The sequence below is a fragment of the Centropristis striata genome, chromosome 3 (genome assembly GCF_030273125.1).
Source record: "Centropristis striata isolate RG_2023a ecotype Rhode Island chromosome 3, C.striata_1.0, whole genome shotgun sequence".
Taxonomy (NCBI): Eukaryota; Metazoa; Chordata; class Actinopteri; order Perciformes; family Serranidae; genus Centropristis; species Centropristis striata.
In genome coordinates, this window is record NC_081519.1 from 33,584,468 (window position 1) to 33,607,600 (window position 23,133).

The 23,133-nt window shown below is 39.0% G+C and overlaps 2 protein-coding genes across 3 annotated transcripts; one reads left to right on the plus strand and one right to left on the minus strand.

Annotated features, from left to right (window-relative positions):
* Window positions 1-1,553: 1,553 nt before the first annotated feature.
* map1lc3a (microtubule-associated protein 1 light chain 3 alpha) lies at window positions 1,554-13,289 on the plus strand. The gene is made up of 4 exons (XM_059328898.1): window positions 1,554-1,772; window positions 4,807-4,862; window positions 7,094-7,200; window positions 10,069-13,289. Exons 1-4 carry the CDS (start codon window positions 1,733-1,735, stop codon window positions 10,229-10,231), a joined length of 366 nt encoding a protein of 121 aa, XP_059184881.1. The 5' UTR covers window positions 1,554-1,732; the 3' UTR covers window positions 10,232-13,289.
* A 1,777-nt stretch (window positions 13,290-15,066) lies between these two features.
* Window positions 15,067-23,133, minus strand: eif6 (eukaryotic translation initiation factor 6). 2 transcript variants are annotated; one of them, XM_059328897.1, is made up of 7 exons: window positions 22,997-23,133; window positions 22,565-22,698; window positions 20,487-20,572; window positions 20,000-20,175; window positions 18,897-19,073; window positions 18,028-18,212; window positions 15,067-16,061 (listed from the first exon to the last, which is right to left on the minus strand). In XM_059328897.1, the coding sequence occupies exons 2-7, from the start codon at window positions 22,669-22,671 to the stop codon at window positions 16,052-16,054; spliced, it is 741 nt and encodes a 246-aa protein (XP_059184880.1). In that variant the 5' UTR covers window positions 22,672-22,698; window positions 22,997-23,133; the 3' UTR covers window positions 15,067-16,051. The 2 variants fall into 2 exon arrangements, with proteins under 2 accessions (XP_059184880.1, XP_059184879.1); XM_059328896.1 differs by lacking the exon at window positions 22,997-23,133 and adding an exon at window positions 22,841-22,980.

A 23,133-nucleotide genomic window follows, 5' to 3' on the forward strand; every position in this document is an offset into this window, starting at 1 on the left:
CAAACAACTGAGGGGACCTGCAGAGTCAGGTGATTATTCTCTTCAATCCCTTCTCACATCAGTCATTAGTTTTTAATGTACAAATATAAATGAGTGCAGCTTTCATTTTTTCATTTTCATTTATCCTTTATTTCTCAAGGAATCATTGAGGGCAACCCCTCATTTACAGTGATGTAGAGAGTACAGAGAAAACACAAAATGGCACAGACAAAACACATGCAAAAACATTAAAAACAGTTGCAGTGAAAGGCAGAGTTATTGGTTATCATAGTTTTAAACTGGCCCATAGTTATAATTGTGTTGAGTTTGAGTGAATGTTGTAAGGTGTTTCCAGGTAGATGCAGCAGAAAAACTGAAAGCAGTTTTTCAAATTCAGTATTAGTCCGAGGAACATTGAGCATTAAGCAATCACTGGAGCATGTTGGATAATTACTATGTGACCAGTTTAGTAAAGTGCTGAGGTATGGTGCCATGTCACCTATTAAGACTTTAAAGTGTTACACCATGCTTAGAGAACAATTAAGAACTATTAAGGATGGAGAGTTTCCAGTCTGTTGCTGTGTTCTGTGTACTGAGCGCACACACGCACACCTCTATAGCACCGGTATATCAGTGCAGCAAGCAGAGAGCGTCAACCACAAGAGGTCAGTAAAACTGCTGGTGTTGGCTTACTGGTTCATCAACAGACTATAAACTGGCAATTTAAACTGGTCTAGCATGAAAGAAGAGGGAGAGAGAAGTGCAATTAGATGTATAACGTGTTTTTGTAAACAAAAATGTTACTCTTCAGTTAAATAAAGATATGTCTGTTGGATTTGACTTATAGTTTGAATTTTGCCGATTTAAAATCGATTGATGGATGCTATCATCCCTCCACAAACAATAAGAGGCCATGTCTCAGAGAAAAACAAGACAGAGCTATTAACTGCCTATTAAGTGACTTTTAAAATGTCCCTGCCCAGCTTTTAGATTGATATAATAACAAGTACAGTTTGATTATATATATATATATATATATATATAAATAAAACTATAACTATATATATATAACTCTATATATAAACTCTTAGCTTCTTTAGGAATTGCACCAAATGCACCAAGTGAGGCTCTTTTCAAAATAAAAGCCTCCAGTTCGTAACAGAAGTTTACGACTCCTGCTGGACAAGGCTAGTTTTCCACAATAAAATACCCCAGATGTTTTCTTTATGTTTACCATGGGTACCAGACCAAAAACTCCTAGATCGTAACATGATCATATTAAAAGCTTTTAAAAATACATATTTTGTCCTTCAGTTGCAGCTAATCGGGAAAATATTTTACTGACTTTTTAACACAGTTTAAGTATGTCAAGTCAAGCATAAGTGTTGCATCATGTCCTGTCAGCACAAGTCACAGTGTGTTGATATTAAATAGTAGAAACAATACTCTGAGAGGAATTGGCTGCAATGGTAAAACGTGCCTAAATCAAGTTAAAGTGTTAATAAAACTGTAATAACAGAGAAGCTCAGGATTAAATCGGCGAACGTCCCCTTTAAACGCAGCGGATGACGTCAGCGCCTCGGTTTACTTGCTTTGTTTGTCCTCGAGCTGTTTTGGCTTCAGACTGAGAGACCGGAGAGACGACTGAAGACACAACCGACATCCTGACAGCTTCTCTCTGTACCCGAGTCGCGTTATAAGCAGCCGCACGGCATATTCATTAGGTCATAACTGTGTAATAACTGTGACAGAGATGCCGTCCGACAGACCCTTCAAACAAAGGAGGACATTCGGTAAGAAAGCACCGAGGCGGAGCTGGCAGCTCGTTGGTTAGCCGGCCTGCTAGTGTTACAGTGTTCACTCTGTACGTTGTGTTGTTGTTGTAGCCGTTATTCGTGTTCCACGGCTGTTTATAACTCTGTTTTATGGTTCAGATGGTACAGCACGGGACTGGATTGTCTCAGTGTCAAATTCAGGTTATATTTATTTTTGACACCTTTTCAGATATAAAAAATAACCTGTCATATGTAACTAAATGGTATGGGACGCTGTAGAGCCAGTATGTTTTGGCCTGTAGCTGATCTCTTTGCCTGCTTATGTGAAAAGGCCAACTGGGTCACTGTCACATTAGCATGGCAAGCCTTGAAGCTACTAAGGCCTTCCGTCACCAGCTTTTACCCAACTGGGTAGCTACTGCACCATGCTAGCAGTAAACATTTAGTGTTTGCTCAAAGGAAAACAACTTGTGCTGACACATAATCCCAGTACACGTGTTCAGTGATTTATGTTGTAATTTGATGCCAAACGACTGCCCCTATGCTGGGAAGGGAGGAGCCCAGACTCCGTCCATTGCATAATCCTGTTAAACAGAGGAATATCGACACTGTTAAAATAATCGCCTAACTCATTTTTCAAGTTTTGCAGGAAACACAAAAAAACTTCACCAAATGTGTAACATATGACATTTATTGATAATTTCACTCTTACTTACACTCTGTGTAAATTATGTAACTTAAGAGAAATAAATGACTTTTGAACATGCCTTTGTGACTTGGGCAAGATATGGTAACACTTTATTTTGAAGGTGTCTACAGAAGAGTCACACAAGCTTGTCAGAAACATGACATGACAAGTCACAAAGGCATGTTCAAAAAAATTACCTAAGTCACATTTTATTTTGATTTAGGCATAATACATCCGCTTAAGTCACACACTTGACATAGGCCATTATCTTAAAGGGGTAAATCACATGATCTGATCAACTGAGGATGTAGACGATTTTACCATAGGTGGCCGGCGTCATGAGGAGATGATTCAGGCAAAAAATAATAATTTTGACAAAAAAATGACATAGCCGATTATTTTTACAGTGTGACGATATGGCACAGTGGAGACAGAAAACAAACACTTTACTGTGCAGTTGTGTTTGGTTATAACCTCCTTATAAACTCAATCACTTACAAGACACTTAAAACAATCAAGTAATGTTTCCCAGTGACCAGCTGGTCTTGTACTGGACCTTTAACTGGACCGTTAACCTGTTTTATCATGTGGTTCACTGGTGTTTGTCCTGTAGTTCTCTCATGGCTCTGTGCTATTATATAACAATAAAACGCTGTGACCAGAGTGAACAGATGTCAAGTTAACTTGTTGGGTTATTTAGTTTAATTAATAGTTAGGTAAAGTATTTTCTAAATGAAGGGATGCAGGCCTGCTCACAGTGATTTAACACAAATAAAACTTATTATACTCTATGCTACAAACTTGAGACTCAGGATGAGAAACATAAACCCCTTGTGTTCTTTATTCCCTTCTTTTGATAGCTGGAATAATAGAGCTAGTCCTGAAAGTAGTGTTTTTAATGAGGCAGGTGCTGAAATTTATGGAAAAGGAAGAATATCCAAAACGAGACAGCAATATTCTATTTTCTAATTTGTGAAAGCTTTTAATTTTAAACCTCCCCAAAAAATACACACTTATTCTAGCAATTAGCACTGACCCTTCTCTTAGCTGAGGGAAGAAAAACATCCCAGGACCTCAAACAAAGGATCCATTCACACTTCAATGTCGCTTCTCAATGCTATCCGAGCTTTCAACCCTGCCACTGTTCTGATGTTTTCCTGCAGCAGGGCGTTTCTTAACATGAGAGAGCAGTTTGTGGTGTGAAATTAGTGAGGTGGTAATTTAATCAGAAAGCGGAAGAGAACAAATCAGCAGGAATAAAAGATGATAATCATGCACAAATGATATGCAAAGTGGTGATATATGTGAATTAAGTCCCCACAAAATCAAAACAGATTCATTTGTGACTAACTTTATAACAGGTTTGCACCAATCAAGTAAAAGAATCAGTGTCTCATGGTTCAGTCACGTTGTTATCTAACATACACATACATTTTTATTATTGCGAATCAATTTAAAGTGTCAAGAAGACAATAAGAATCACAATTTTTTTTATTTGAATCGATACCGTCACGCACCCCGATTGTGATGCATAATATTTTTGTGTATTATATCTACCAGTGAATAAACCCAACAAATCAGATTAGATTAGATATTAAGATGTAGACAAACAGGAGGAGTCAGGTCAGAGAAACACTATGAACGTCACAGATCAGAGACGCTGATAACAGTGAACAGCCTCCGTTCTGCCTTACTGCTGTTTGAGACATTTTTATTTTATTTTCATCTTAACATGTACATTGGTCACTTCCTGTTGATTTCCTGACATAAAACAAACCAAGTGGCAGAACTTAATTTGAGTAAACATACAGTGTCCATCAGGAGGAGTGGGACTTTTCGGTTTACATATTTTCTTTTCTGTTTTGTTTATAGTTAGTCTTTTTTTCCAGGGAAAAACTGAATACAGATCCTCAGCTTAGTCATGGACAGACACATGGCTCACACATTTATTTTTATTTATTTATGTTCCTTTCTGTCATGGACTACTCAGACTGTTGCCCTACACATCTGTTACATTTACTGGTTTAAATGGGCGTTGAATAAATTGGCTTAAATTTGATTAAACTACAAATAGTGACAAAATTCTCTTAAACTGAGGTTCTAAATTATGCATTTGAGCTTGTTTGTTCTCTGTCCAAAAATAAAGATACAGTGTACTTTAATAGAGTGTTTTCTCTGGGTATGAATATATTATTACCTAGTATAATACCCAGTATATGAATTCCCTATTTTTAACTCAAATAGGCAAAACCAGGTTGTTTGTATTACCAAGAGAATCCCTGCTTTGTATTTGTTAAAGATTATTTTAAGGTCTATTTAAAGTACAGCCTGTTGTTAATGATTTGTGTCTTTTGTTGCCCACAGCTGACCGATGCAAAGAGGTCCAGCAGATCCGTGATCAGCACCCCAACAAGATCCCAGTAAGCTGCTGTCCAAATCTGATTTCAACACACTACACTTCATTGGTCTTTAATACACCACCGTGCAGACCAGTGATCCATATGGATGCTTCTGTGTGCACCTGCTCCTGTCGAACCTTTTCAATGTGATGTACCTGAGGTTACTGAAGTGCAGAAAGCAGAAGATAGAGTGCGTTACTGTGAGACAAGAGCATGAAGTTCAGACAGACAGGGATTTTTTTCTGTAATGAGACAGACTCCTGACTCATAGACAGGAGTTAAAACACTCAACCAAACTAAAGGTAAACAGAATTAGTAAAAAGGCTATAGAAATGAATTGTCAGTAGCTGCTAAAAGCAAACCACAGCTCAGCAGATCTGATGGAATGACGAAGGCTGTTTCAAAGTTTAGGAGCTACAGCTGCAAAAGCATGCTCGCCTCTGGATTTAAAATAGGAACGGGGAACAGATGAAAGGCCCTGATGAGATGATCAGAGTAGCCGACGACTAGAAAAGAGGCTCAGCAACTCTTGTGTGTATGCCGGGGCCAGGCCATGCAAAGTTTTCTATGTTATCAGTAAAATATTGAAGTCAGTTCTGTATTTTACTGGAAGATAATGAAGAGAAGCAAGAATTGTGGTTATGTGGGACCAATGACTAGTTTTTGTTCACAGCCTAATATCTGCATTTTGCACCAATTAAAAACGAGCTAGAAAGGACTGAGTAATGCCAGTAAAGAGGAAGTTCCAGTAGTCTAACGTGAGAGAAGATTAATGTTTGCATGAGAAGTCACACTTTAGAATTTTCGATGGATGTGAGGGTTTTGTTATTGCAATATTTCTTAGCTGCAAAAAACACTGAGTAATAATAGAAGTTGGTGGTTAAAAAAGGATACCAAGGACTTCTTCATTCAACATCCATAAATAGACAACAGAATATCTATCCAGCATACTCAGTGTTGTTGCCAGGAAGGCCATTACAAAGAAATGGCATAAGTTGAACACTCCATTTATAGTATATGGTACGATATCATTTATGACATTTTTTGTAATCACTTTCTCCTTGAAGCTTCAAGTAAATACATTTGAGTGAATATGGCAGAAATGGATTGTGCTTATTTTATTTAAATACTTTTTCATATATATGCAAGTTTAGTAGTTTACTTGTAGGGGTATGATTGAATATATGTCCATTATTATTGATTTTGTCATTTTCCCACTTTAAAAACAAAACCATGTTGGTTCAAATAATAAAAGTGCATCCCAATAAATTTGAATATGATGGAAAAGTCTATTTACAGTAGTTGAAGTCAAATAGCCCCAACCAAGTATTGAGTCATATAGATGGACCAACATTTACATTTACATATTTACACATTAAAATTGGTCTTTTGTAATATTACTTTTTTTTGAGACACTGAATTTTAGGTCTTCATTAAATGTAAGCCATGATCATTATAATTAGAAGAAATTAAATAAATTAAGACATGAAACGTTTCAATCTGTGTGTAATGTATCTATATAATGTGTTATTTCCACTTTTTGAATTGAATTACTGACATAAATTAACCTTTCTATGATATTCAAATTTAATGAGATGCACCTGTACTGTAAAAAGCTGAATAAAAAGAATTAAAGAAAAGAAAAAACGGAGTAAAATAATCGGAGCTGATCACAAGGACCTCAGTTTTGTCTGAATTGAGATGAAGGAAATGTTGACACATCTAGCCTGTAGCAGCAGCGAGGCAGCCATGAAGGGTGGTCAGGTTACTGAGGTGATTAGGTTTAGCTGAGAAGTAAAGCTGTGTGTCATCAGCATAAAAATGACAAGAGATACAGCTGGAGGAGTTCTGCAGATTGGCTGGCAGTTTTCTACAAAACTACGAGCAAATATTACAGTATATCAAGTTTTATTTACCATAATAAAAGCAGCACCTGAGCTGTTTTGGGCACCACCTGAGCCACAGGGATGTAATCAGTGTCGAGAGCATCAAAACAATTAGTTTTCTCACTTCTTTAGCAAGTTTTGTCTTTTTACTTTTTGGATGTTGTTTATTCATTACCTGCTCTAATTTTTCCAATTTTTTTTGTACACAGATATGGTAATAATAATGGTCTATAATCATGTGAAATTGATTATTTTTCATTAAAAAACATTTACTTTTATTGGGGGAGGACCCGCAAAACCCCAAAACAAACTGGTGTGTCTTCCACACACTGACCTACAATGTGTTGTGTTTTGTGGTGGCTGCAGGTGATCATTGAGAGATATAAGGGAGAGAAGCAGCTCCCCGTTTTGGACAAGACCAAGTTCCTGGTACCGGACCACGTCAACATGAGTGAGCTGGTCAAGATCATCAGGTAAACAAACACACATACACACACCTGAAAGCTCATACCAACTGTATGAGGACACTGCAGCAGCATGAACACACACACACACACACACTGCAGGTTATTATAGGTTGCTGAATTGGATACCAGAGCAGGTTCAGGTGCATGTTTGGTATGTGTGTATATATTTGGAACTGTGTCCCAGCAAGCAAGTGTGCTGGTCGTGTTTTACATAGCATCAGAGGAAAGTGAAGTGAGTGTGTGTGTTTGGCAGCTTGCTGAGGCCGCAGACAAGCAGTTTGTTTACAATCTTCAACTCTGCTTCCAAACCAAAGGGGGTGGAAATGACTCTGCATTCAGCCATGAAATAATGGGACAGTAAATTAAGCTTTACTGTCCCACAGTGCAGAAACACCACAGTAATTCTGTGGGGGCCGACAGGATCGTTGATCATTATCAGCCTTAAATGCTGATGAGGCAGAATATAAAGGCAGTTATTTTGGTGATGTACATCAGCCATAAGAAGTCAATTTGACAGAGATTCATCCGATCACAGTGGGTGCACAAACGGGCAGCATTTTGTGGATCTCTCTCTAGAGCTCAGAAAGGTTTGGGCAGAAGAGCACTGACCCAAAAATGAAGGCTGGGGTGGAAAGAGCAGACTGAGGGGAGGTGAAACAGGAGAAAAGTGAGCTAAAAACAAGAGGCAAAAATGTGTGACTGGCTGCACTGATTCTGACATCCTCAGAGTTGAATTCAGTCAACTATTGCAGTCAAGCTTTTAAAATGTATGTACACAGAAACCCTGAAATCCCAAAGTCAATATTGTTAGTATGATACACTCACCTGACACTCAACTTATATATCTTAGATCCTAAAATCAAAAAAGTGATAATAAACAAGAAAAAAAATGTCAAGAGTTCACAGAATGTGAGTGAAAGATATGAGAAAATAAAAGTGTTTATTACTACAGACATGAGGCAGCAATATAAACAGATATTAATGTTCTAAATAATAACAATTCGTCAAATTAGTTTATTAAAGACAACAAGTAGAGTAAATCTGACATCTTACAGGTTCAAGTTGATTATATAAGGCTAATAATGATATCTGTGGACTTTAATATTTTTCCTTTAAGATGCACAGGGAACAGAAAAGAGAAGAAAATAAGTTAAAGGATATGATTTAGATTTTACACACATTTTAAACACAGTTGGTGTTGCCGTTGTCTAAGCTACAGTATTACAAATCATGCATTTATTAATATTACAGTAAAGCTCTCTGCACAACAGCCCAGCCGCTCCTTTCATGTCCCATCAGATCAGCTTACAATCAATAAAAAGATTCGTTTAAAGGGGGTTTGCCGTCTGGGACAGGAACATACTCGATAACAATGGATGTCCATCCATTTCCATGTGGCAGGCTGGAGCAGCGAGGAAGGCAGGAAGCATAATTAGCAGATTGGAAATACAGCCTGCAGTTTCCACTTCACTCAGTCTGTGATGCTTCACACCAAAACATACCAAAGGAAGAGACAGGAAACATCTTTTCTGGACTGCTTTTTGGCTAATTAAACCTGGTTCATGTTTTCTCATGCAGCTCTGAATAAAGTTCATAGTTATGATTGCATCCTCAAAAAACATGTGAAATGGTGGAAGAAATATAAGAGAAGCAGGGAAGCACATTTCAGAGCTTAATCCAAAAAGAAAACACAAAGAAACTGTATTTTCAACACTGAACAAGTGAGGGAAGAAAGAATAACGGTAACTGGGTGTCATTTAAACTTGAGCATCATAGGAGTCAAAGCACTAACGAATGACATAAAAAACGTATGATGATGATGATTAGGAGGAGATTAAAGTTGAGAAACGAGCGCCCTGGGATCTAACCAGAGAGGATTTTGAATGTGTTTTTGGTTAAAAGCTGAAATGAGAAATGTTTCAGAAATGTGCTGCCCACTGCTCATAGCATGGTGTGTCATATTCACTATTTGTGTGTGTGTGTGTGTGTGCGCAAAAAACCCCACCTGAATCTTAAGTGGCTAAATGAGACTACAGTGGTTGTCGGGGACATTAAACGTCATCAACTCTCTCTGTACTCCACCTCACAGCTTCTAGTCATGTTTTTCAGCTCTTGCAAACTCTTGTAGATTGTAGATAAGGTCAATTAACAATTTGTAAGGGTTCGGATTCACTAGCTTGTCAAAACGGTTGATTGACAGTTAGCTTGTCTGATATCGTCTGTGGCAGCTGTGACGTTCAAGTAATTTCACTTCTGTCGGCTGCATTAACGCTTCAAACATCAAGTGGAGTTGGAGTGAAGATTATCCTGCTGAACAAAACACGTCAGCGTCAGAAACGTTTATTTGCCACAGGGATTTTTTTCTGTAATGATGTAAAATTACCAGAGGCAAAATCTCAACAGACCTTATGGTGATGTTACTTCCGGGTCGGCCTACAAAAATATGTCATTTTGTTTGCTCTCTATTATGATTGACAGTTTGCTGCCATGATGGTTTGCAGAAAAGTGATGAATTAGTGGTCCAGACGCGACAAATATCCACAGCTGTGTGTAATGACTTTCTATGCAGGTTTAATGAGTGCTGGAGCTGACACAGCTATTGACATGCGAACCATGTTTACCGGCATTTCAACATGTATTTACGGCGGCCTGTGAGTGTTGAAATGAGGCTCGTGCATGTTTAGTTCAGCAATGATTGAGATTTATGACGGAGAAGTCACGTTCTGCTTTATAAATCTATCTCTGTGCTTACACACAGTTTTAGTCGTGAATCTACAAAGAGTTTTATGTATTTAGATATTATTCTAGAACCAATAAATCCTCTTCAACATCTCCTTTTCCTTCCTCTCTTCCTCCCTCTGTCCCTCCCCCCAGGCGTCGGCTGCAGCTGAACCCCACGCAGGCCTTCTTCCTGCTGGTCAACCAGCACAGCATGGTGTCAGTGTCCACACCCATCTCTGAGATCTACGAGCAGGAGAGAGACGAGGACGGCTTCCTCTACATGGTCTACGCCTCGCAGGAGACCTTCGGCTGCTAGGGAGGGGGAGGGGGAGGGAGAGCGGGACATCTTCAGGTGCTGGGAGGACAGGGAGAGGGTAGAAGGGGACGCATGAGGGGAAAAGAGAGGCACGTGGTGTCATAACCGACCAGAAACCACCAAACTCCATGATCCTCTCCACTTTGTTGCATTGCAGGCCCACGTAGCAGCACCCCGTCAGTCAGTGTACGTGTGACAGACACCCCTTGTCCCTCTCTCTCTGTCGTAGTCGAGCACCCTCTTCATATTGGTCAGTACAACACTAGCTACAAAAGCCAGAGGACACGTTGTGTGTCTTTCCTGCCCTCAGAGTTAGAATCATACCTGTGATAGCTCCGAGTGTTTCTAGTTTGATTTTCTCTCTTGTTCTGTTGGTCCCACACAGACTGAGTTCTCTTATTTTGAAAAGGTGGGACAAACCAACCGATGACTTTGGAGTTTGGAATCAACAAGTAAAATTCTCATCCTTAAAAAACTATACATAAATGTGTGTTAGACGAGCTAAACTTGAAACCAGGCGGTCGCCTGCGAGCCAGTCAGGATGTAATTTGAAGCTGGGCTGATGGAGTCACTGATACCGCTCCCAGTTTAAAGCCTCTGATGGAGGTGAGAACAGGGCTCAGCCAGGTTCAGAACTCCCCAGTGATCTGCCGTGTCAGTCTATATTCTCGTCATTGCAACAGCAGTAGTGCAAGCTAGAAGGTAGATTGGTAGTAATTGTTGTTTTACCTTTTTAACTTTTGTAAACTCACATTTTAGTTTTTTAATTATTGTCTTTTATTTGAGATATTAGCTGTAGTTTGTGTTATGTAGCTAGTTCGGAGTTTGTTTTAATCATACATGTACCGTCAGCCTGAAGCTCAACTTGCCAACTCGCCACTGGCTACCGAGTAGCTGACAATCAGGCTAAACGTGACTGTAAAACTCGGATATTTAACAGCATTCAGAGTCATTTTACATGTGCAATATTTATCCCCTTCCTCCCTCACACTTAGAAACTTTAACTGTCGGGTAACACAACACAACACGACTCCACTCCCTCCCTGTAAAGCTACTGTAATGTAACTAACCGCTCAGTCACAGAAGGGAAGTTAGCATTAGCATCACTAACCACACGCTGCTACATCCCATCAGACAGGTCAACAGCATGTTAACAGACGGAAACTAATGTCTTAAAGCCCCTAAGCACAAAACACCCGGACGACCACGACTCGCCTGTCTTCCTGCACAAAGCCCCCCCACATTTAGTTTGGATTTTTTTGGTTGTATGAGGTGCTTCTCCACAGTGTTACCTGCAGTAGATGGTAGTTTGCAGGAGTTTCAACACAGAAAACAAAGTTCTGTACAGCTAAACTTTACTTTAGAAATAAAAAAAAGTCAGTATCCTTTTAGGTGCATGCTAAATTTAGAATAATTTTGCCTCCTTTCTGATGGAGAACTGAAGCAGATTTTATCTACGATCTGACAAAAACATTGCTGGTCCACGCGTTTAGAACAGCAGCTCCCGTGTTCTGCAAGGAAAATTACTGTTTTTCTCAAAGGAGTCTGGTGGCTTGATAAAAGCACACAGGTCCCTCGCCTGTTGTTGAGGGAGAGATGAAGGAGAAACTTTCAACCGAGTCTTTGTCTGCTGTCAACGCAGGATGAGTCATCAAACATTTGGAACCGTTTTTCTTGGTTTTACAGGAAGAGAAATTAGGGATTTTTATGTAAAAAAAAAAAACAACAACTAATTTTTTGGTATATATTTGGCATAAATCATAAGATGAATGAACATTTCACACATGAACACAGGATTAGAACTGGGAAAATGTATTTTTCATTACACAGGGACACACAAAATACATTTACCAGCAGTACTGTTTGGTTTCTATGTCAGTCCTCCTGCTTGCTTCTTTGAACCGCCCTCTACTGTCTACAACACACTGACTGGATAAATTCCTCATACAACCGCACTTCAAAAAAGATCCAAACTAAACATTTTATGACATAAACAACCAATCAGGTGAAGCAGATTTAAAGGCCTACCCAGTAGATTTTAGACCGTAAACACGAGACATGTTCCAACAGTGCTGAAGTTAGATAACTGCTTGTTTTGGAGGCATTGTATTTACGAGTAAAATAAAAATATATGAGAGTTATTATGAGACAAGCAGCCATCTAGCTTGAACTGTTGGTTCGGATCTGCAGCCCAGGAGGGGAAACCGTCTCCACACGGGGAAACAACGGATTACAGGATGGGATGTTTTGGTTTTGACACACTGTGCGAGTTTTATTTCCGTGTGGCCGGCGTGGGCAGCGCAGTGAGATGCCAATAAAGATGATGACAGAGCTGATGCAGCCAGTGCCGGGCAGCAGTAGAAGCCAGGATGTAATCAAACCCCAGTAAACTTTCCAGCTGAGCTGAGGTGAACTCAGGCCCAGTGTGGGCCGTGAGGCGGCGCCCCCTCCTGGCCTCGTGTTACACCGCTTGTAAGAACGCCACGTGTGTCATGGTAGCATAGACTTGAGCATTACACTAATAAAATGTATTTAATGTTGGAAATGAATGAGCTTCTTTTGCACATAAATTAACACAAATATAAAAAAGAGTTGGCATAGAATTTTTTAGGAATTACTGTATCTATATAACAATTCTCTTCTTTTTTGTATCTGCTCCTCTTCTCTCTGTCTCTCTCTCTGTCTGCCTTCGTTTAATAACTTTATAGACAAAAAAGGTTGTGTTGCACTACAAACCTTGCATGTTTTGACTTTTTTTTTTATAAATGTATATTGATTTTACGCAATAGATATAATTGTATTGTTTGATTTAGAGAAAAAAACAAGTCCTTTTTAGATGTTTCCCAAACCAAAAACTGAAAATAAGTGTATGTGTATGTTTGAAACAAACAAAAAAATGTGTGCGTATAAACGATCATATAATCAAACTGTATTACAAAGCGTGTTTTTCTTTAGGCTTTCTGACATTGTCACTATTCGGAGGGGTGTATATAGATGCATTGCTACAACCTTATTCAAAGCATTTGCCAATAAATAAAAAAGTTGCCTTTAAAATGTTTTTCTTGTCTTGTTTTTGTTTTTTCCCTGACAATGCTTTTCTTTGTTTATGCTCACTTCCTGCTTTGTTGAATCATGACTACTATTCACCAGCAGATGACACTAAAGACCATCAGACATTAGTACAGGAGGAACCAAGAAGGACTTTAAGCCTTAAGGGAAGGAGCAATACATTAAGGTAGAAATACAAGTAAAAGTATTATCAGCAAAATGTAATTAGTTTTAAAACAACTTGTTTTAACCAGTTCATTTACAGTTAACAGGTTAAATCCAGTATTCAGAAGTATTCAGAACCTTTACTGCAATAAAAGTAAAAAGTGAAGTGACTCCATTACAAGTAAAAGTCCTGCATTCAAAACTTACTGAAGTACAAAAGTACCAGCATCAAAATGTACTTCAAGTATCAAAAGTAAAAGTATTCATTATGCAGAATTGACCCACGCAGATTGTTTTATATATTCTAAATATATTATTAGATCATTATTGATGCATTTTGTAAGCAGTGTTTTAATATTCTCAAGTTAGTTCTCAAGCTATAACTACTTAATATAGTGTTATGAAATTAATTTAAAGCGATAAACCTCAACTTTTTCATATATTTTTTATGTTAAATCTCAACCTGAAAAGTGACTGAAGCTGTCAGATAAATGTAGGGGAGTAAAAAGTACAATATTTCCTTGTATGTAATGTAGTGGAGTAGAAGTATAAAGTTATATAAAATTCAAATACTCAAGTAAAAGTACACAAAAATTGTACTTAGTTACATTCCAACACTGGAGGGGTCATGAGAAGATTAATGGAAGGGAAAGAAATAAAATAAAAACAAAAAAAGTTCAGATTCAGAAACCTGTTTTCATGTTTTAGACTTTTCTTTGACATTTTATTTTTGGTTTGTCCAGGCTTCATACAGCTTATTCTGACAGCAAAATTCAAGCACTTTTAGGGTTCCTAAGCCAAACATTTCCGACGTCTGGATGCCTCAATCATCACATCTAACTTACTATAAATGTTATTGTGTAAAGTTTACTTTCTTATTGTTTAAAGTGTTAATATATTTAGATTTCTTGTCAATTCTGGCTTCTGCGTTAGTTTATTGAGGCTACTTTGTTTTTGACTGTACACTTTTTGCTGCTGTAACACTGGACATTTCCCCATTGTGGGATTAATAAAAGAATTTTAATTTACACCTACATCACTGTATGTTACCAGATGTTTATATTAATGTAACATATGTTAACTTTGTATGTTTCCAAGTAGCCACTGAGCTCGTCTGATTCAAGACACAGAGAGAAAACAAATAACAGCAATGGGATTTTTTCATTTCAAACATTAAAATTTCTGATTTTTATTTCACTGAGTGACTGTCGATGAAAATCAGGCACTTTTTAAAGGAGTATTATTCAAATTCAAGCATATTTTTCAATCAAACCCCCGTCACTTCATGTTATTTGTCTACAGATGTCTTGTATAATTTCTAGTTTTATTTAATATATGTATTTATATACCTGTTATTTATAAAGTATTGATTTATGTTACCTTCTATGCTTTTTTTGAATGCATTTCTGTTTTTGTGCTGCAGCAACAACTGAAGTTCCTGTTGGGATAAATAAAGGTGAATCTTATTTTAAGTACAATTTCCTTCAAAACTGCTCTCGTAGTACCTGATTAACCGTACTTAGTTACTTTCCAGCACTGTCCCCAAACATTTATATCATTTTAGACTTTTCATGCTTCGGATCCGACTGTCAACTCAGTCTCAAAACAACACATCAAGCAGATAAAAAGAGGGCGATTTATTTTATTTTACAGGACAGACGAGACGAACTGTTCGTTAAGAAAGATCGACCGTGTTCAGAAGTCACCAGCAGGCCGTGATTAGTTACAGAATGATCCAAATAGAGTCCAGTTTGCATCTGAACCGGTTTCATTTCATACAATCCACACAAGAAAACATCCATCTGTGTGTAAACATACATAGCAGGCCACAGAAACACACACGCACTCTACCTGTGTGTGTTCATCATACAGCATGTTATAAACCATCAGTTCACCGGACATCAAATCGATTGATTTTACACCTCAGAAGGTTTGTTCATTAATCCTTCAATCAAGCCGTTATTTTGAAATTAAAGTTGAATATTTGTTCTTCAAGCGTCAGTTGGATCTACAGCTGAAGTTCTGTCACCATGAGACAGAACACAGACTCCTACTAAGAGTTTAGACATGTTTTTTTAAACGTATGGTGACTTAAATGATACAGGCACAGAAACAAATTTGATTTTTAACACCTTTTAACAGAGCCTTGGCCACTGTCTGTCAATCAAACTGGGAGAAAATATCATTTCTACCAGTTTGATTGGAAAATATTCTCATTAGTGCCACAAAGGCTGAAATATCTGATTACTCAGCTTGTTTGTAGATGTGCCCTCAGGCAGCTTTCTTTCCTTTCTGCATATTAATATTTGAGTCTCTCCACTGTCTGTAAAGGTCGACGTCAGAGGGGAGGCGGTGAGTGTTCTCCTCTCCACCGGATCTTTCCTTACGGATCTGAACTGACTGAGGTATCCAGAGGAAACGTTTCAGATCAAATCAAACGCTAAAGGCTATGAGACGGTGAGAGCTGTGAAACTGAAGCGAGCGGTGTGGAAGGAGGTGTTTTAAGTTGAGAAATGAGGTCCAGCAGCTTGTTGGCTTCATGTGTGAGATCATGTGAACCGCAGCTCTTCACTGGCAGGAAACTGCTGCAGCGGCGGTGGCGGCAGCTTACGCCATGCTGAGGGGAAACAGAGCAGAGAGGAGGGTTAATGGATCACTGATTCTTCTTTAAATGTTATAGCTCTGATGACTCTGTTCCTTTCAGAGCCTGTAGAGTGTGGGTCTCAAACTCGCGGCCAATTGAGATCCACGTGACGATATTTTGTGGCCCTCACCTTGATACGAAAGTTTAAATCGAGTTTTATATGAATGGCACTTTATCGTGTTGTGGGTGGAAGGTCCCTTTAATTACCTTTTTTTAGTAATTTCCTGTCTTTTTTGGGTCATTTTGTGTCCTTTAAAAATAATAATTGTGTCTTTTTTTAGTAATTTTGTGTATTTTTTTTGTCATTTTGTGTCTTTTTAAAAAAATGTCTTTTTTGGTAATTCTGTCTTTTTTGATAATTCTGTCTTTTTTGGTAATTCTGTCTTTTTTGGTAATTCTGTCTTTTTTGGTTATTTTGTGTCTTTTTTAAAAAATGTCTTTTTTGGTAATTCTGTCTTTTTTGGTCATTTTGTGTCTTTTTTTGGTCATTTTGATACTGCCTCCAGTGCCCCCCAGGTAATTTGCGTTTGAAACCTGCTGTAGTGGACAGAAAACATATATTGTATCTTATCAAACTGACCCAAAGAATCCTCTGGTACAAACATGTCCGATATCTCGTCAGATGAAGTCACGCTCGGAAGTTCAAGGCTCAATTTCAGTAAAGGGTGAACTGACCTAAACACCTTCAGAGTGGTCTCCTGACCTCTGGATATCTGAATTAATTCGAGTTCTACGTGTACCCACGGATCTCCTCTTTACAGACATGCCAAATTTAACTGCTAATCTGATGCAGTTTGATGCAAAAACCTGCAGTAAAATGTGTTTTGTCTGATTGTATGTGAATATTTGTGCATTTTGGGGTCTCTGAACAGTCTGATAAACATAAAATTGGGTAGGACTGGAAAGCTGAGACTGTGTCTACTTCTCTGTCGTCTCTGAGGACAGACTGGACTCTACAGTGACTCACTGACCCCTCAAGGTACGAGTGGTGTTACAAGACAGGGTGTGAGTGAATAAAGATACCTGTGTAATAGTAGAAATATAGTAGAATAGTAGAAAGTGTGGACGTTTCATTTGTGCACGTAGAAGACTTCACCGGGTTCTCACCGTAGAAATCTTTGACATAACATCAAAGCTGTTACTGTTGATCATGTGAGTTCTTTTTGTGATGAATCTTTAAGTTTAAGCATTTGGACAGTATGCAACTTGTAAGTAAGTAAAATATTGATAAATCTGAAAGTTTTGCAGTATTTTTTTTGCTTCAATCTAATGTTTTTAGTTTATGCAGACATTTTGTTAGACTGATTGTCTAGATGTGGTTTTCAGAGTGACTGCTTGCTTTCTGTATCTTTAATTCCTTTAAAAAGTCTAAAAAAAAAAAAAAAAAAATCACATGAAGATGATGTAAATGAAACACAGAACACAACAAACATGGCCCTCAGGTGAAGGCCTGTGTGACACAACATTAGGAATGAGAGTTAAAGTGAAACTGAAAGAGTCCGTTATAAAATCAACAGATGGTAGCCTGATTGTGTGTGTGTGTGTGTCGATCACACTACTGCAGAAACACCTTATTCAGGCTGCGAGAAAGAAGAAAAGCATCACACATGGTAATTTTATACAGTGTGTGTGTGTGTGTGTGTGTGTGTGTGTGTGTGTGTGTGTGTGTGTGTGTGCATGAGGAGCAGTGTGTTAATGAGTCAGTCTGTCCCACAAGCGATGCAAGGTCGAGTGTTACGATCATCAGTGTGAGAGAAGAGAGAAAGACTCGGGTCAAAACACAAACGAATCGTTACAAATTAATTCTCCGAGTCCATTTAATTACCTTTTCATGTTGAAGATGTGAGATAATGTTTACAGCTGTGCAGAGGCAGAAAGAGGAGTGTGCGTGTGTGTGTGTGTGTGTGAGTGTGTGTGTGTGTGTGTGTGTGAGAGTCACCTGTCGATCAGAGAGTCCCTCATGCTGGTGGCGATGGCGGAGGGCTGCGCTGAGTCGCTGAGTCTGAAGACGCTCTCTATGACGGACAGCTCGGTGCTGGTGGTGTCCAGGCCGCAGAACGCGCACCAGTCGTTGACCACCATCCCTGCCGCGATGACCTCACTGCCTCTGTTCACCGTGCCCGCCTGAACAGGAAGTTCGCTTTAATTATTCTTTGCTGACTGAAATTCTACCAACAGATGAAAATCTGCACGTCATCTTTAGATCAACAGAGTCAGTCAGGTAGCATTGTGTGTCCATCAAAGTCTTTTTTCCTGCAGCCAGCTTATTTCTGGACTACAACAGAGGAGGAATTATTACTGCTGGATACAAACACTGGTGGCGAGGAAAAAAAAAAAAAAAACTTTACAAAATTGCTTTAGCACTCCTAGCTGGGTGATTTCAGAAGAGTGCCTGGTGTTTTAAGCTGCAAAAAATACTTTACAGTCGGATGAATTAAGGTCGGAGATATTTAATATATATTTATGTATTTTAACATGTTCATGTAGACAACCAGCTGCGTAGTGAACGCAACAGAACAGAACTTGTTTGGATGAGAGCTCATCAACCGACCAAACCTACAAAATCTGTCTATTTGTTTCAATTCTCTCCTGTTGATTCATGGAATTAAATATGAAATAACACTTTCTTTGGATAATTTGCTGCCTCACAGGAAGTGATGCACACTATTATTATTGAGAATTTTATAATGATGTTTCTGTTCAGCATTTACAGCCAATTGACTAAACAGACCACGAGAGCTTTGATTCTAAAGATAAAGGTAGGGATATCAGACTGGACCCGGTTAACCGTGTCAGGGCGCCACTCACCACGAGGGGGACTTGTAGCAGAGACGACAGCTCGTCCTGGTCCTCTATAGACGTCTTTGGGTGGACGAGGCCTCCCTGGTTGCTGAAAGCGCAGTAGGAGCCGACCAGGACCTGCTCCGCTACCGTCTGACGGAAAACCTCCACCTTCAGCGTGTCTGCCAGGATCTCCTCCGTCTCCTGAACGAGAGGGACAGATGGCACGAGTCAACACTTTGTTACTGCAGCTGAAACATTTCATTTCCTCTGTGGAAGTTTTCTCCAGCCTGACCTCAGCACCATGGGAACTTTCAAAATACTGAAAAGTTCATCATACTAGTATTTCACCACATGGGACTGATGTTTTTGCAACAGATGTGGCAAAGAATAAGCATATTATGAAAAGGAAATGGCTCCATTTTAAAACTATAAAGAGCACAATAAAGCATTTGGCATCTATGAACTCATAACACATTTATTAACAGAGATATGAACATAAATGCAGGCGAAAAATATTTTATATGGGACTTTTCATTCAAAAATCCTGAATTTGACTTGTACTAAATGTTTTATTTAGTGTTTCCATATCAGTTTTAAGACTTTCCACCAATCACAACACAAATTCTGGCATTTTTTCTTATTATCATAAGAAAAGTATTTTCTTTATGTTGTAATTTAAACTTGTATGTGTAAAAAGACTTCAATCAATTTCTTTAACATTGCATACCTGTATACTTCTTGCATACATGTATACTTGCGGATCATTTAGTTCAAGAAAGAAACTGCAAGTTTCTTGAGTCCACATGGATTTCTCTGCTTGCTCATTATAACTAGTGACTAATGATTTAAAGGTTGGTGGTTCGATCCCTGACCATGTCAGCCTGCATGTCAAAGTATCCTTGAGCAAGATACTGAACCCCAATTGCTCCCGATGCTGCGTTCATCGGTGTGTGAAAGAATTCCCAATGGATGAATGGGTGAATGAGCGTAGTGTGTAGTGTAAAGCGCTTTGGATATATAAGTGCACCCCATTTACCATTTACCATTAAATGTACGCAAGGGAGTTTTTACAGGCTGAGATGTTTCGACCCTCTCTGCAGGTGCAGGTCAGTGTGTGTGTGTCTCACCCTGTCGAGGTCGGGGTGGACCAGCGCTACGTAGTCGTTGCAGGCGATGACGTTGCCGAGGGCAGACAGCCTCTCCTCCACTCTCTGGATCCTCACGCTGTCTGGCAGGCAGTTCCTGATGTGCTGCAGCTCCTGGTCTGTCGTGTTGTTGGGCACCATGAGACCGTGACGGTTACCTGACCGCAGACAGACAGAAACATCATCAGGAACACTCACCCGTCTGCGTTAAAGACATCTGAAGAGAATAAATAGCTTTTGTTTTTGTTTTGGACCTGTTGCGTTGGTGGGAAGATGAGAAAAGAAAAGTGTGGGGAACACAATTTGAGAGTTGAGAAAAACTGAGCTAAAACAAAGAAAGATCAAAATCACAGGACGAAAGAAAGGAGGGAGAGGTGTTGTAGAGGATCAATGTGATAGAAAAGATTTCCAGCAGACGGGCTGAGAAGTGTGTGTGTGTGTGTGTGTGTGTGTGCTAATCATAACTCACCCACACACATCCTCCCGATGATGCGACAGCCTGCGATGGAAGCGTGAACCACTGGGATGGTTTCTGACAATTCCCCCTCGAACACACTGCAGCCACACAAACAACAGCCTGTCACTAACTGCAGCTGTGCATTGAAACCAGGCAGAGAGGAAGCGGTTAGCTGTTCCTCCTAGAGCCAGCAGTCAGTACACCACTCACCCAAAACACAGGAGTCCTTTACACAAGTCTTTTTACAGTTTGCTGGACTTTTGTTCCAACCAGACTGCAGAGCCGACAGCGCTGTCGAGCCTTTTCAAACTGTTGAATTTATATTGAAACAGAGGGCTGCATGCTGCCTCATTAACATGACACATTTCTAAATGGATCTCCATGATTCTTATAATGTCTCAAGTGACGTTCTTCAGGAAACTTTAATTCGGCAGATTTGTTAATAAGGTTTGGTGTGGCGGTTCCTCCATGCAGCAGAGTATGAGACACTAAAGCAATAATTCTTACTGACGTTATAGTCGCACTGATTTATAGTTACAGGACCAATCAGAAGTTTAGTGATAAATTAAAGATATTTTCCTCTAAGTGAAACCTTTGTACGTTGCTTAACTGATAATGAAAAACATCAGCATTTTTATTCAGTTTAAAAAGCATCCACTTAAAATACATTTTCAGCATCGTAGGACAACAATAATCTTACTTTTACATAGCTTAAACTCTTCTGGATTTCTTTTTTATTTTCAAAAATATGTGAAATAAAAAATAAAAACAAAGCTGACAACAATACATCACCCATTAGTCTTTTTTTTGTTTTGTTTTTTAGTCATGACATCAGCAAACAAGCTTGAGTTTCACATTTCTGTACGGAAATTTCTTTGCACTTACAGACCAACATACACTAACCGACCATTTTATTAGGTACACCTGTTTAAATGCTCAAGAAACACGATGCAGGATGTTTCTGTCTGGTACTCTCTCATTTAGCAAACTTTCAAGGCTTGTGTTGCAGTTATAATTAGGTGAAAGTAGGGCTGGGCGATATGGACCAAAAGTCATATCCCGATATATTTAGGCTGAATATTGATATACGATATATATCCTGATATTTTTATCGCAAAGTGAGAGTAAATGTTCAGTCAAAGTCAAAGCCAAATATAACATGTCTCAAGTAATTTTATTGAAACCATTTATTTAAGTGAACATAAATACTGTATAACAAAAGGAGTACCTTTTTTTCTCCATAAAGTGCACATCTAAATAAAAAAAGATCTTAAATAAAGCCGCAGCTTGCCTGGAGCAAGGATGCACAGTGCAAATTTGAACTATATCGATATATGCGATATGGTCTAATTCCGTATCACATTAAAAAATATATCAATACATCTTTTATATCGATATATCGACCATCCCTAGATGAAAGCTCTTATTTTTGGTATTTGAGCCGTCCCTTTATGATTAAAACACATCAAAATGTGGACTCATCTGAGGCGCCACCACCTCGAGGCCTATAACAACATAGACATTGTTTGCTATCCAACTGTTAATATGTTTTGTTTGTCTTGTTAATAAATGTTTCCTTTTTGTTTAAATTGAAACTTGTGTAACATTTGTTATCATTGTGTCATTTTTATCATGTAAATGGAGGGAGAAAAGCTAATATTGGCTTCGGGGATGGGTTAAGACTGATGTTAAAATAATCGGTATCGGCATCGGCCTTAAAAAAACCTCTATAAGTCGACAGGATGAGATATTGCTTCGCATGGTTCTTGTGAACACATAAAATTGTCGTTTTATTATTGTGGTGAGACACAAAAATGTTTGTGAACTAATTTGCATTATTTCTTATCCTTGTGCAGGGTAATTTTATCAGTTTGGGCGGACTTTGAGCACTTACTGGGCTGGAAAACATCAAACCAGTCTGGCGACACTGCTCCTCATGTTACATAAAGTGAATAATTGCACTTTGATGTCATCAGCCAGAGAGTTTCAGATCTGGGGCTAACTTAGCCTCAATGCTACACAAACAGACTGAGTGTAATAAATCACAAGCGTGTGTGTGTTTGTGTGTATGTAGTGTATTAACAGCTCACCTGTAGAAGTTCTCCGAGCCGCCTACAGCCACCAGACAGTACGTGTTGGTCAGTTTGGCAAAGCAGCCGATCTCGTTGTTTTTCTCAAATGATGCTCTGACGGCCATGATGGAGAGGAGGCTTCACTTCTGATTCTGAAACAGCAGCACACGCTTAAAACACACACCCAGCTTCTCGTTCACAGCCACAAGCTGCTGATAATTACGTCATATAGCTAGTTAATAGTTAGTACGAGGCGAGCTGCTGTGACAGTTCAGCCGCAGAATCAGAGCTAACCGGCTAGTTAACTTCCAGAAGTTTATCTTTCAGCAGCCGGAGCTGAATCACGAGTCGGAGAAGCGCGCAGTATATTAACAGACACCTTCAACTCGATACACGCCGTTGTTTGTTTCTAAACCAGCCTAATATTTAGTGAATAGGAGGCAACATTACCTGAGTGCTGTTCGTGGCCTCCAGACATGCGTGTATGACCACACGTGTTCACTTCCGCTTCGGGGTCAACGTGATGACGTAGGACGCACACGCGTAGATAAAAACAAACGGGTGACACTATTGAGGTGGAATGTGGT